The sequence below is a fragment of the Parasteatoda tepidariorum genome, chromosome 8 (assembly GCF_043381705.1).
Source record: "Parasteatoda tepidariorum isolate YZ-2023 chromosome 8, CAS_Ptep_4.0, whole genome shotgun sequence".
NCBI lineage: Eukaryota > Metazoa > Arthropoda > Arachnida > Araneae > Theridiidae > Parasteatoda > Parasteatoda tepidariorum.
In genome coordinates this window covers 86,766,874-86,779,608 of record NC_092211.1, presented here as the reverse complement: position 1 = coordinate 86,779,608, position 12,735 = coordinate 86,766,874, and the positions used below count along the sequence as shown (strand labels likewise).

The 12,735-nt window shown below is 33.4% G+C and overlaps 1 protein-coding gene across 3 annotated transcripts in view; it reads right to left on the bottom strand.

Moving 5' to 3' along the window:
* LOC107447646 (sterol O-acyltransferase 1) overlaps positions 1-12,735 on the bottom strand; it is a 54,278-nt gene that overhangs the window by 16,054 nt on the left and 25,489 nt on the right. For 2 of the 3 annotated variants that reach the window (XM_043045177.2, XM_043045179.2), the window contains 5 exons: positions 6,920-7,050; positions 4,306-4,365; positions 4,115-4,222; positions 2,824-2,975; positions 383-510 (listed from right to left, as the gene is read on the bottom strand). In XM_043045177.2, coding sequence (XP_042901111.1) covers positions 383-510; positions 2,824-2,975; positions 4,115-4,222; positions 4,306-4,365; positions 6,920-7,050 — 579 coding nt within the window. Of the gene's footprint in view, positions 1-382; positions 511-2,823; positions 2,976-4,114; positions 4,223-4,305; positions 4,366-6,919; positions 7,051-9,074; positions 9,195-12,735 lie in introns of those variants that run through there. The other variant, XM_043045180.2, reaches the window with a different exon arrangement.

The following is a 12,735-nucleotide window of genomic DNA, read 5'->3' as shown; positions in this document are numbered from 1 at the left end:
TTATACAAACCTCGAAACAAGTATACCTCGGTCAGTAACAGAACTGGCTAAACCCCTTTCAATAAAAGCAAATAATTAGAGTGGAAATAAAACAGTTATAGTTTGTCTGTACAAGGAACTCCCCTCCCACAAAATCTCAGGTCATCTGCTCGTATGTAAACAAGGAATAACGCATTCCTTGATTCCCTTTCTTACACCGACCAGAGTATAAATCTGTCTTAACCCAACATCCCCATAAAATTGTTAAACCTCGTAGCTATAGCCACTGCTACTGCTCATAACGAATGGTAAGGGGAGTTCTTTCCATAGAGAAACCGTAAGAGTTTTCCCCAATCATTAGTTGTATTTTGATTGTACATTTCGAAAATTAGACCTAACTTACTTGTTCAGCGAGTACCACAAATGAAGACACAGGCGGCAGATTGAAAACAACAACTATTCTAGCAGGAATAATTAAGATCGATAGCTGATAAATAATAAACAACAAGCAGAATAAGGTGTCATACAGTCCTAAAAAAAGAAATAATAATAATAAGTATTCTATTTTCCACCAAACAATAAGGTATACAGTGAGCAACATAAAAAATGGAACACTTTTGATTCACTGATTGAATTTTTAGATACTAAGGTGACATTTTAATGCTACCAATATAACATTAAATATATTAATTAATAAATGCAGACGGTATTTTAAGTTACGAAAACAGACAATAAAAACGTACATTCTCTGAATAAGCATACTCCCTCCCCCTTGAAGAATTTAGATTTGTAAAACTCAAAAAGTAAGGAGTAGCTGCTACCTAAGAAATATGATCCCTCAAAAGTTTTTTTAATTTTTTTTTTTTTTTAACAGCAGGTACTGAAATTTTGTCGGGATTCGTACCCGTAGCCATTGGCTTCGCAGTCAGGTGCGCTAACCGCTTGAAAGTTTGGAGCCTTGGACCCTTTAATGTTAATTTCATTTTTTACGTATTTCTCAGAAACACCGGAACTTTTAATCAAAAAACATAATTTATTTATTCATTATTATTATTTTTGCACTCAGTCTTAAAGCTTGTTCAACCAAACATGATATCATGCAAAATTTAAATTCCTTGTGATTATTTGTAATTTAATATATTGATCATAAAAACACTTTTGATTTTTAAGGCATCCAAAATTTTACGTCTTTTTAAAGTATGTAATTTTCAATAGTAAAATCCAAAATGTTAACGAATTGATCGAAATGTTCTAAAGAAGTGGAAAGTAAAAAAAAATTTACATTCATTGATGTGGTCTGTTTTAAATTTCGTACCCTGCTTCGTGTAAGTGCGCAAAATAAAAAGCAGACCACCCTAAATAACTTTTGATCCAATGATAGGATATTTACGTTCTCTTAATGGCTCGAAGGGATGACTTCAAATATTCTAATTAATAAGTGCAAATGATATTTTAAGTTACGAAATCAGACACAAAAACTCACTTTCTCTTAATAAACACATTTTTTTAAGAGGGATTTAAATTTCTGATCCCTCCTCCTCCAAAAAAAAGATATATATAGGGGGTAGCCGCAATCTGGGAATAACGGTCCCAATAGTTTGGACAGAAGAGCGGCTCGAAGTTTGAACCCCTTAATGTTAATTTCACTTGATAATGTTTGAAGCGAATAGAATTTTTTTTCCGCACATTTGCAATTCTTTTAACCAAAGATAATTCCTTACAAAAAAACAAATTTAGTAAGTATTTATTATTTTTTATTATTTTACTTAATAATAATAGAAAAAATTAACTATAAGGTATAAAATTTTTTACATCATTTTAAAGTAGAGGCAAGCCAATCTCAGGTCCAGATTTATAGTGAGTTCAATTTAACGCCCAGCGTCGTGTGTAACTTGTGAAGACAGTTCCAGGATAACGAATCCATCGAGAGAATGCCTGGACAAGGTAGTCCACGAGTCACGACGACCAGAGAAGATAGCGATTTGTCCATTATAGCAAGGCCTAAAAGAGGGGCTACAGCTTTTCAGCTCTCTCATGACTTTAATGCAGCCACAGAAACCCGGGTATCAAGGGTGACTGTTTCCAAACGACTTCATGAGAGAGCGTTGTTTGCAAGAAGACCTACTGATTGTGTCCCGCACACTTCTACGAACAGGAGAGTCCGTTCAGCATGGTGCAGAGAGATTGGAGTGTGGATTAATGGGCGACCATTCTCTTCATTGATGAGTTCTGGTTCAGCATAAACACCGATTCTCGCCGTACGTTCATATTTGAAAGAACCAGGGACCCACTACCTATCCTACAATGTCCACGAAATCGACCATTATGGCGGAGCATATTTAATTATCAATCTCAAGACCTCATACCTATAGAGCATATCTGGGATGCTCAGGGGAGGGCAATTGCTACTCGCTACCCCCCTTCGAGAACCCTCCAGGGAATGAAAACAGTGTTGCTGAACGAATGGGACCCATTGCCACAGGATAAACTGCCTTATTTCAAGTATGAATCATGCTGCCAGGCCTGTATATCTGTAAGAGCGAACCTATTACCCCCTATTAACCAACTTTTTTTATAATTCTGCAACCACTGTTTCCTACCTTCCAACTTCAACGAGTGTTACGCATGATCATGCGTGTGTATTACAATTGTAGAGTTATTTGTTTTGTATTGTATGAATGTATGTACCTACATATCAAATTTGATTAAAATCGGTCTAGTAGTTCTAGAGATAATCGACCCAGTCTGCAAATTCTCTTAACTTCTTACACCAGTGAAACACTAAAAAAGGAATATTATTTGCATTAGAACAAAATATTTTTCATTGATTACAAACTCATCTACCTTTTCTTTTTGTAGTAATTCTAGATGTTGCCCAGTATTTGAGAGTGGGATATAATATGAAAAGAATGGAGGCATTGATTCCAAACCAATAGGCAGTCACTATGTGGAACTTTCCAAACGTCCATGACACCACAGACAAATCTTGAAATAACCTTCAATGAAAAAAATAAATTAACAAATTTTTTTTTCGTATAAGCCATATAAAAAAATGATAGAATTAATTACTTTTCTTAACATGTGACTATTACAAAAGATAAAAGAAATTCCATAGATATTACACAGCGATCTAACATGTATGTTTCGTTAAACACCGCACTTAAAAGTTTAGCGTAGAAGCGTCAGAAAAAGGTATATCTTAACATCATTTTTGGTGTTAATATAGAGTTAAGTTTATAATACAGTAGAGAACCCGTGATCCGGAAAACAGAAAACCGGAAAACCAAAAAACCGGAACAAAATTCGATACATTTTCCCGCCATTTTTTTAAAAGAATGTTTTTTTCTTCATAAGATTTTAGGATTTTTCTTTTTTTTTTGAAAGATGTTTACCTTACCATCATTTTGGAAATAATCATTAGTGTATTACTTCATCGTTTTTTCTTCTTTTTAAGATTATTTCCAAATGTTTTTTTTTTTTTTAGTTGGGTTTAACAATAAAAAAACGGCTCTTTGTAACGATTCTGAAAACCGGAAAAATCAGTTATCCGGAATAGCGATGGTCCCGTTCGTTCCGGATAATCGGTTCCCTACTGTAGTAAAATTTCTTACAGTATTATACTGTAAAATTTGATACACGTAACAGTCAGTAAAGTTATTTTAACGATACAATTGATAGAACAGTAAATTTAGAATGAATATATATATCTATGTTATCGTGAATGCCCAAAGTCAAGAGAATGTCGACCTTCACCGGTGAATGTCAACAATCACATAGTGACTTTGGTGAATGTCCGAAATACATAACAGGTTTAGTTAAGTGCCACTGCCCGGTATATCTTACATCAATGCTTTTTTTTTAAAGGTTCAGTGTCACGGCCCAGAATGCATTGAACCGATACTCCGAACACTCATGTTTCCTCTAATCTATCCTCAGCAGATAATAAAATATCGAAGAAATATAATAATATCAACGAACACATTAATATCAAATTTGGATATAGCAAATATTTCGGACATTCATTAAAGCGACTCTCTTTACATTCACAGGTGAAAGTCGACATTCTTTTGATTTCGGTAATTCATGGTAACATATACATATGAAATTAAAGCTTTGAATTATAAAAAGTACTTACTTTTGTGGATTAATAAAGTAGAAAGTAATGATATTCAAGTATAAAAGTACGAAGAGTGCGAGACAAATGTTATAGACAGATCTTACATGAGATACTTCCCAAAGGTTCCTAAGAATGAATAAATGAATAAGTCTCAATGACAAGGTGCAAAAGTACAAGACTCTATAGAATAATTAATATCAGTGCCTTACGTTAGTGTGGAATTTCGAAACTCAAATTCTTTCGGTGGTAATTCTTTGGGATTCTCTTTTCTGAAAATACAAAAAAAAATTGTACATAAAAACAAAATTATACGTCAAACAGTAATTAGTTCAACAAAATAGGATGATTTTCATTGGAAAAAGTAATACCCAAGATTTTTTTTCATAGAAAGCTTTGTTTATATACTAGTAAATGATGCCTGAAAACTAGCCCACTTATCTTCTGTACCCTTTTAAAAAATGGCGGTGGTTTTAAAAAGACCAATTGAATTTTTTCTATACAGGTAACTGAGGTATTGTTTCCCATGTAACCGAATGAAAAAAATTTCCAGAAGATCGGACTATTATTTAAGAAGTTCAATGTTGCACTTATGCATTAGAACTACAATATTGCACTTAATCATTATTTACACATTTGATATATCTAAGCAAGTGAGGCATTGCTTCCAATGTATTTCAACATTCAGAATTCAATGAGACAAAACATGAGAGATAACATTTAAAAAAGTTTAAATTCGTTTCGTAAAAAAAAAAAAAATTATACTTTTGATTTGAACTTATAACGTTAAACATACTTCTTCTATTGACTCGAATTTTATCTCATTCAAATCAGAGTGAAAAAAACACACCGGAAAATGTACCTAATATCTGCAAATATATATTTCGTGACAAGGAAGAGGGAAGGTTAAAAGTGTGATGTCACGCATTGAAGTTATAATTAAAGCATTTGGAATTGGATACCTGCAAGTGACGTAGTGTGGTTATCTCAATCCTGATTGGTTGTTAAAATGTGGCATTTGTTTACGTTAGCAGCTGTTCTTCTCATACTATTTCGAGTAAGCAAAGTCCGTCCGTCAAGAACCAACTCTCTTAAGTGACACATTGTTTTATTCTTCCATAAAGATTTTAATTCTTTCACTATATATTTCTTGCTTAACACAAGAGCGAAGATATATAGAACATAGACAATCTAATTTCGCATTGAAGTTGCCAAGTACAGCGAACAAAAATGTATCACAGTTATAATAAATCTAAGTCACAATGAATGAGTAAAAGATATAGAATAGAAAGAATTATATTTCAACAAATTCGATGTGCGATACGGTACCGTATTTAATCAACTTCAAATTAATTAACATTCTAACTTATGTGGAGAAACTTGGCTCAACTTTAACATGTCATTTTGCTTAGAAATGAGATTATCAAAGGAGCTGACTACGAAGGTCTCGTGTGTGAGTATCTGTGATCTTCTTGAAGCGCAAGTGCCCTATTGCGTGGAATTCCTAGCATGGCCATTAAAAGATAGAACCCTGAAAAACAAGATAAGTGCTTGGACATGGATGGGTGATGCATTTGAAGAAAAAAAGTAAAAGCAAGCATCTGTTTCGTATTATAAGCATAATTCTTTATCTTGCCAACTCTAGAGTATAATTCTGCAGTTGGCCCCGTTGATACTAATCACGGAATGATTGAATCCAGTTCTTGCTAAACTGATCCTGGTCTCCCTTATGTTTTATATGCATAAGGGATGCAGAGAGGAACCTTCAATCCTTATAAATTAACAGCAAAATTCTCACCTAACATTGAAGTTAGTATGCACTATAAGAGTCATCAAGAAAAACAAAGGCTGACGTCAGCAACTACGAAGGGCGGTACAACAAAGTAGATTAAAAAAGCAGATGACATTTTTGGAATTGGGTACTTGCACTTCAAGAAGAAGAGGATCAAGGATACCCACACATGTGACCTATGACGTCAGTACCAGCTGATCTTTTATAAGCATAATGGTATGTTAAAGTGGAGCTAAGTTTCTTTACATAAATTAGAATACTAATTGACGTGAAGTTAATTAAATACAGAACCGTAACACTCATCGAAATTGCTGGAATATAATTCTTTCTCGTCTTCGTTACTGAGCTTTGATTTATTTTATTGAAACCGTGATATATTTTTGTTCTCTGTACCTGTTAACTTCGATGCATAATTATTTTCTTTATGTACTACATGGCTTCGTGCCTGTCTTTATATTAAGTAAGAAATATATACCGAAAGAATTAAAATATTTGTGATAGAATATAGAATGCGTCACTTGAAAGAATTAATATCTGATGGGTTTGGCTTACTTGAAAAAGAATAGTAAAAACCGTTGCTAACGTAAACAAATGCCACGTTTCAACAACCTATCAGGATCGAGATACCCAAACTACATCACTTACATACTTACAAGTATCCCATTCTTCCAGAGTTAACAGATTCTGGGACTAATTGTAGTGAAGAATGGTAGTAAATCCGTTACGGGAAAAAATAAGTCAAAGTGTTAGCTGAAAAATGTGAACTACTCGTTACGGGATAAGAGAATAATGGTTTTTGATTAATATCATCACCTAAAGAATATTCTGATGTTGAATTAATTCTGTCAACGTATAAAAAATCGTCTGAACCTATGGAAGTGTTATCTTGTTTTCGTTAGAAATGAAAATTTTCCTTACCTCTAAATAAATGTCATTTTTTTCATACTAACTGGATCTTCAATTTCGCAATCGGTACCGTAGGATGCACATTATAATAGCCTTTAAAAATTGGATGAAAAATTGATAAATCTTACTTGGTAGGAGGTTTTTCTTTGGTTGTTCCATTTTGTGGTTTTCTTTGCTTTAACTCCAGATCCATAATTAATCTGTCAATAGCTTTGAAAATATGGTTATCTACGTCTTTTAATATATCACTACGAAGGGACTGAAAAAATAACTGAAATTAGCCAAACAAACAACTATTTTAAATACTGAGCGAAATAGAAAAAGCCGTGTTATAACATAAGTAGGAGGTAAAATTAAAAGGGAAATGAAAAATATATATATATTTCCGATGCACTGACACAGAGTTGTGGTGTCTCAGGAGATAGAGCGTTCACCTTCCAATGAGGTGAACCGGGTTCGAATCCCAGCGAGGCTGGTTGATACGAATTCCGAACCCGGCTCGCATAGACCCCAGTGCTGAAGTAGAAATATCCTCAGCGGCACACGGATCATGGGTTAGAATCCCCTTACCATCAGGATAACCGCGAAAGGTTTTTGTGGTTTTCCTCTCTATGTAACGCAAACAGGAATTAGTTCCATCAAAAAGATTCTCCTTTAAAAACATTTCACTCAATGCTTAATCCAGGATTTCCCTCGTCTTCTGATTTGGGTTCGAAATTACGAAACTACATGGTTGAGGAGTAGTAGTCATAAACCCAAAATTGGGTCAGTTGTTCAACGACGGTTATTAAATACGGAAATGCTGATCTAAACCGGGCAACCAGACTATGCAATATATATATAACTCCATTGGACATTTTGTTTCTATTAAGGATATGATAAATCAAAATCATTGCTTTATTTCAGCTAAGCACAAACAATTTATGACATTAAAATCAAAATAATTCGCGTAATTTTTTAAATAAGTGCATTTTTATGTAAAATTTGAGCAATTTTATGTAGAATTTGGAGGTTGAAAATTGAATAAAAAACAGAGGTAGTCATTTGTTTGAATTCCTTTTTAAAAAATTAAAGAATCAGAAATTTTTTTAAAATTATTTATTAAATCGATGCTTCCACTGCTATAGTTTTTATTTTATTACCGTCGTTGAACAGACGACCTAATTTTTTTTGTTTACGACTACTAATGTTCAACCTTGTAATTTTGTTCGTAGCCTTGTGATTTTGAGCCCAATCCAGAGGACAAGGGTCAAGACCTAGATGAAGTATTGGGAGAAATTTACCTTCGTGGCGGACTTCTTGATAGATCTAACACGCATTTGCTTTACATGGAGAGGAAAACCACAAAAATCTCCCACGGTTAGTCTGACGACAAGGGGACTCTAACCCATGATCCATCTACCATTGAGGATATCTTGACGTCAGCACTGTGGTCAATGCGAGCCAGGTGTAGAATTCATAACGACAAGCCATCACTGGGATTCAAACCCAGTTCACTTCATTGGTAGGAGTAGGCTCTATCCCCTGAGCCACCACGGCTCTACTGTTTTATTTTGTCAAAAAGAAATTTTCTTTTAACTTATGTTACGACCACAACACTCCGGGTTTCGAACCTGGTACCTTTGGATCTATAACCTGACACCCTAACCAACTGCACCACACTAAAAACTGTTAAAAATAAGTCTATTATTAAAGCAATGCTTATGGAGGGTCACTATAATGGATATGATTTATTGACATTATACTACTTTTATTTGTGTTTCCCCTAATTTGAATATAACTCTTACGAACACTCTTTGAGGGATATACAAACTATTATATTGGACCACATGTAATGATCTGTAGCGTGAGGCAGGAAGGTTTAATGATATGTGCCAATATTTAAATTCACACCCAATGTATAGATGACAAATATCGTTTAGTTTTTAATTTAAACTAAAATTAAATAGCTCTAGTTTTGAACACACTTACGACACATGTATGACTATGATGATTAATGCGAGGGGGAAAAAATAGTTCCTAGGGATCAGGAAGAACCGGAAGAAGCCACCTGCGAAAGTGTGATGGGTATCGGCAGAGATTCCGCTCATTTGTATAAAACCATTTTTAAGCAATATGTCATTCGCTAGTGCTTAAAATAAAATGACATTCATAACACTTATCATTTGGTTTTTAATTTAAATTTAAATTACATAGTTCTTTGAACGTTCTTTAGCTCAGAACAAAGAAAATAAATTAAAACAACATTTTGCTAACTTAGAGAAGAGCAATAAAAAATCTTACTTGCGCTTGGAAAATAACAAGATAAATTAAATGCAGGCAGAAACATTGTTTAAACAAATCTAAATGACGATTAAATGTTTAAAATCTGACAAGTCAGCTTGAGATAAAAGATTGTTAAAAGATAACGATTAGATGACGTAATGACGCAAGGAAACGTCACTGTTACTAATTCCGATAAATCAGTCAAATTGCTTATATTCTGTGAAAGGGGCGGAGCGAACTCAATGGAAAAATGTTTTTAACACTTTTCAAACATTGATTTCTGGGCAACAAATCCTATGAAACGCTTGAGACAGTATAATGATAAGTCACATTTTCAACTCGTCCATTTTTGTGACAAACTCCACGTTTGTCAAAAAGATATTTCTCTGCTATTATCAAATGGAAATTCAGAAATTCTTAAAACTTGCAAAATACCTATCTGGAAACAACAGCAGAGATGCCAACTGCTCCGGACAGGCCAAAATAATTGGAGAAAAAAAAAACGGTAAATAACTACAAAGTAAATTTTGCAAGCATTTGACTATTTTTGCTTGCTTTTTAAAAGGAATAGCTTGACATAAATACTATAAAGTGGTGAATTATATAAGTCTATGAATTATTTAGAAATAGTGGTGGATAAAAATCTACTAAATTGAACTTATTAAAACAAGAATCACAATTGATAAACTACCACTTTAAAATATGTATTTGCTGTCCGGAGCAAGTTGGCATCTCTGCAGTAAGGAGCATTTTAAAATTGAACTATTCCTTAATATTGTTTCCATTTACATAATAAATTGTAAGGCTCACCTTTGATTAATGATTTCACCTTTCAAAACCATTTGAAAACATTATTACTATATTGTCACAAGTAATTAATTTAGAAAATATAAAATATGATTTAATTCCAGCAAGTCTTCACGTAAAACTTTTTTTAACGAGAAAAAGAATTACTATTTGTTCATTGCTTTCGGCTTATCGATATATACAAGCTTGTATTCTAATTTCTTTTTTAAAATTCAACTTGTTCTTAAATTAAGGTCTTCAATTCAACAGTTTCAATGCAATTAAATGTATTTTTCAAACAATTTTCTGAAACAATTATATATTCAGAAAGAGATTTTGACAAACCAATTGAAGTTTATAAAGCCAAGAGAAATAACTTGGAAAATCTAACATAAATTTTAAAGCTTTTTGAACACATTGTAACCAAACTTTCAAATAAACATGTACACCACTACTGTAACACAGATATGAAATTTTTTAAAGTGCCCAAATTCGGCTTTAATACAGAACTGTAAATTACTCGCGAAAACTTTCTACTGTAAACAGCAACTCACCAACCGATATGTACATTTTCCACTGTTTCTTGCACAAGGAATTTATAAGACACCTGTTACCTAATATGAATCAAGTGGAAAAATCAATTGGATAAAATGTGGTTAAAAAGTGGCTATTTTTAGGTCCTGGGTACCCTAGCTGGTATGTCGTTAGGCCCATATGTTCGTGAGTTCGAATCCCGCCATATGAAGACTCTCCGTGAGTAAAGAGTAAAATGTTGATTGGTGCACGCTAAATCTGTCGGGGTCACAAAGTCCTAAGTTCCTATAAAAAAAACAATACCTCTACGGGTACTGGCCTGGCGCAACTGGCGAAAAAATAGCAACGCAGTCGCCCCGGTTTAAAATAGGCTTACTGGTATTGGTTGGCAAGTGGCATAAAACAACAGGTGGTCATTTTAGTGTTATAAAAAGTCAGAAAAATGTGTCTCGCATCATTTCTGAGAGTGTTAAGTAGTGTTTGCTGGAGCGGTAACCTGTTTAACCACCCTGCTTAATTCTTTTACCACCCTGCTTAGTTATTAAAACGACATCCAGTTAAAAATTAATAATCGGGAGAAAATACAGCTGAAAGTGCAAAGTTGTAAAAACGGTATCTGAATTGGGTACTTGCCACTCGAGAAGATGATCATTGATCTACAGACACGGGCCAGCTGATCGTNCTACATGTTGAGTCAGATTAAATTAAATATTATCATGTTTTTAGGGCATGAATCTGAATTGAACAACCTGATAATGCTCACTCTGATTATTGTTTCCGTTTTTAAAAGGGCTACATGTTGAGTCAGATTAAATTAAATATTATCATGTTTTTAGGGCATGAATCTGAATTGAACAACCTGATAATGCTCACTCTGATTATTGTTTCCGTTTTTAAAAGGGCTACATGTTGAGTCAGATTAAATTAAATATTATCATGTTTTTAGGGCATGAATCTGAATTGAACAACCTGATAATGCTCACTCTGATTATTGTTTCCGTTTTTAAAAGGGCTACATGTTGAGTCAGATTAAATTAAATATTATCATGTTTTTAGGGCATGAATCTGAATTGAACAACCTGATAATGCTCACTCTGATTATTGTTTCCGTTTTTAAAAGGGCTACATGTTGAGTCAGATTAAATTAAATATTATCATGTTTTTAGGGCATGAATCTGAATTGAACAACCTGATAATGCTCACTCTGATTATTGTTTCCGTTTTTAAAAGGGCTACATGTTGAGTCAGATTAAATTAAATATTATCATGTTTTTAGGGCATGAATCTGAATTGAACAACCTGATAATGCTCACTCTGATTATTGTTTCCGTTTTTAAAAGGGCTACATGTTGAGTCAGATTAAATTAAATATTATCATGTTTTTAGGGCATGAATCTGAATTGAACAACCTGATAATGCTCACTCTGATTATTGTTTCCGTTTTTAAAAGGGCTACATGTTGAGTCAGATTAAATTAAATATTATCATGTTTTTAGGGCATGAATCTGAATTGAACAACCTGATAATGCTCACTCTGATTATTGTTTCCGTTTTTAAAAGCGCTATATATTGAGCCACCTCGTCTAGATTTGCCATGTGACATTTTTAGTAGCAATCATTGGTCGCTTTTCTAACGTTGCCATTCGGGGAGTTGTAATGAGACATTTTTTTGGTGCCGTGTAAGAGAAATATATATATAGATGACTTAATTCCAGCAAGTCTTCACATAAAACTTTTTTTAACGAGAAAAAGAATTATTTGTTCATTGCTTTCTGGCTTATCGATATATACAAGCTTGTATTCTAATTTCTTTTTTTAAAATTCAACTTGTTCTTAAATTAAGGTCTTCAATTGAAGGTCCAAGGTTTCAATGCAATTAAATGTATTTTTCAAACAATCTCCTGAAACAATTATATATTCAGAAAGAGATTTTGACAAACCAATTGAAGTTTACAAAGCCAAGTGAAATAACTTGGAAACATCTAACATAAATTTGAATGCTTTTTAAACACATCGTAACCAAACTTTCAAATAAACATATACACCACTACCGTAACACAGATATAAAAATTTTTAAAGTGCCCGAATTCGGCTTTAATACAGAACTGTAAATTACTCGCAAAACTTTCTGCTGTAAACAGCAACTCACCAACCGATATTTACATTTTCCACGGTTTCTTGCACAAGGAATTTATAAGACACCTGTTACCTAATATGAATCAAATGGAAAAATCCATTGGATAAAATGTTATTTAAAAGTGGCTATTTTTAGATCCAGGGTACCCTGGCTGGTATGTCAGTGACCAAGGAATCTAAATGTCAAAACTATTTTTACCACCCTACTTAATTATTAAAACGA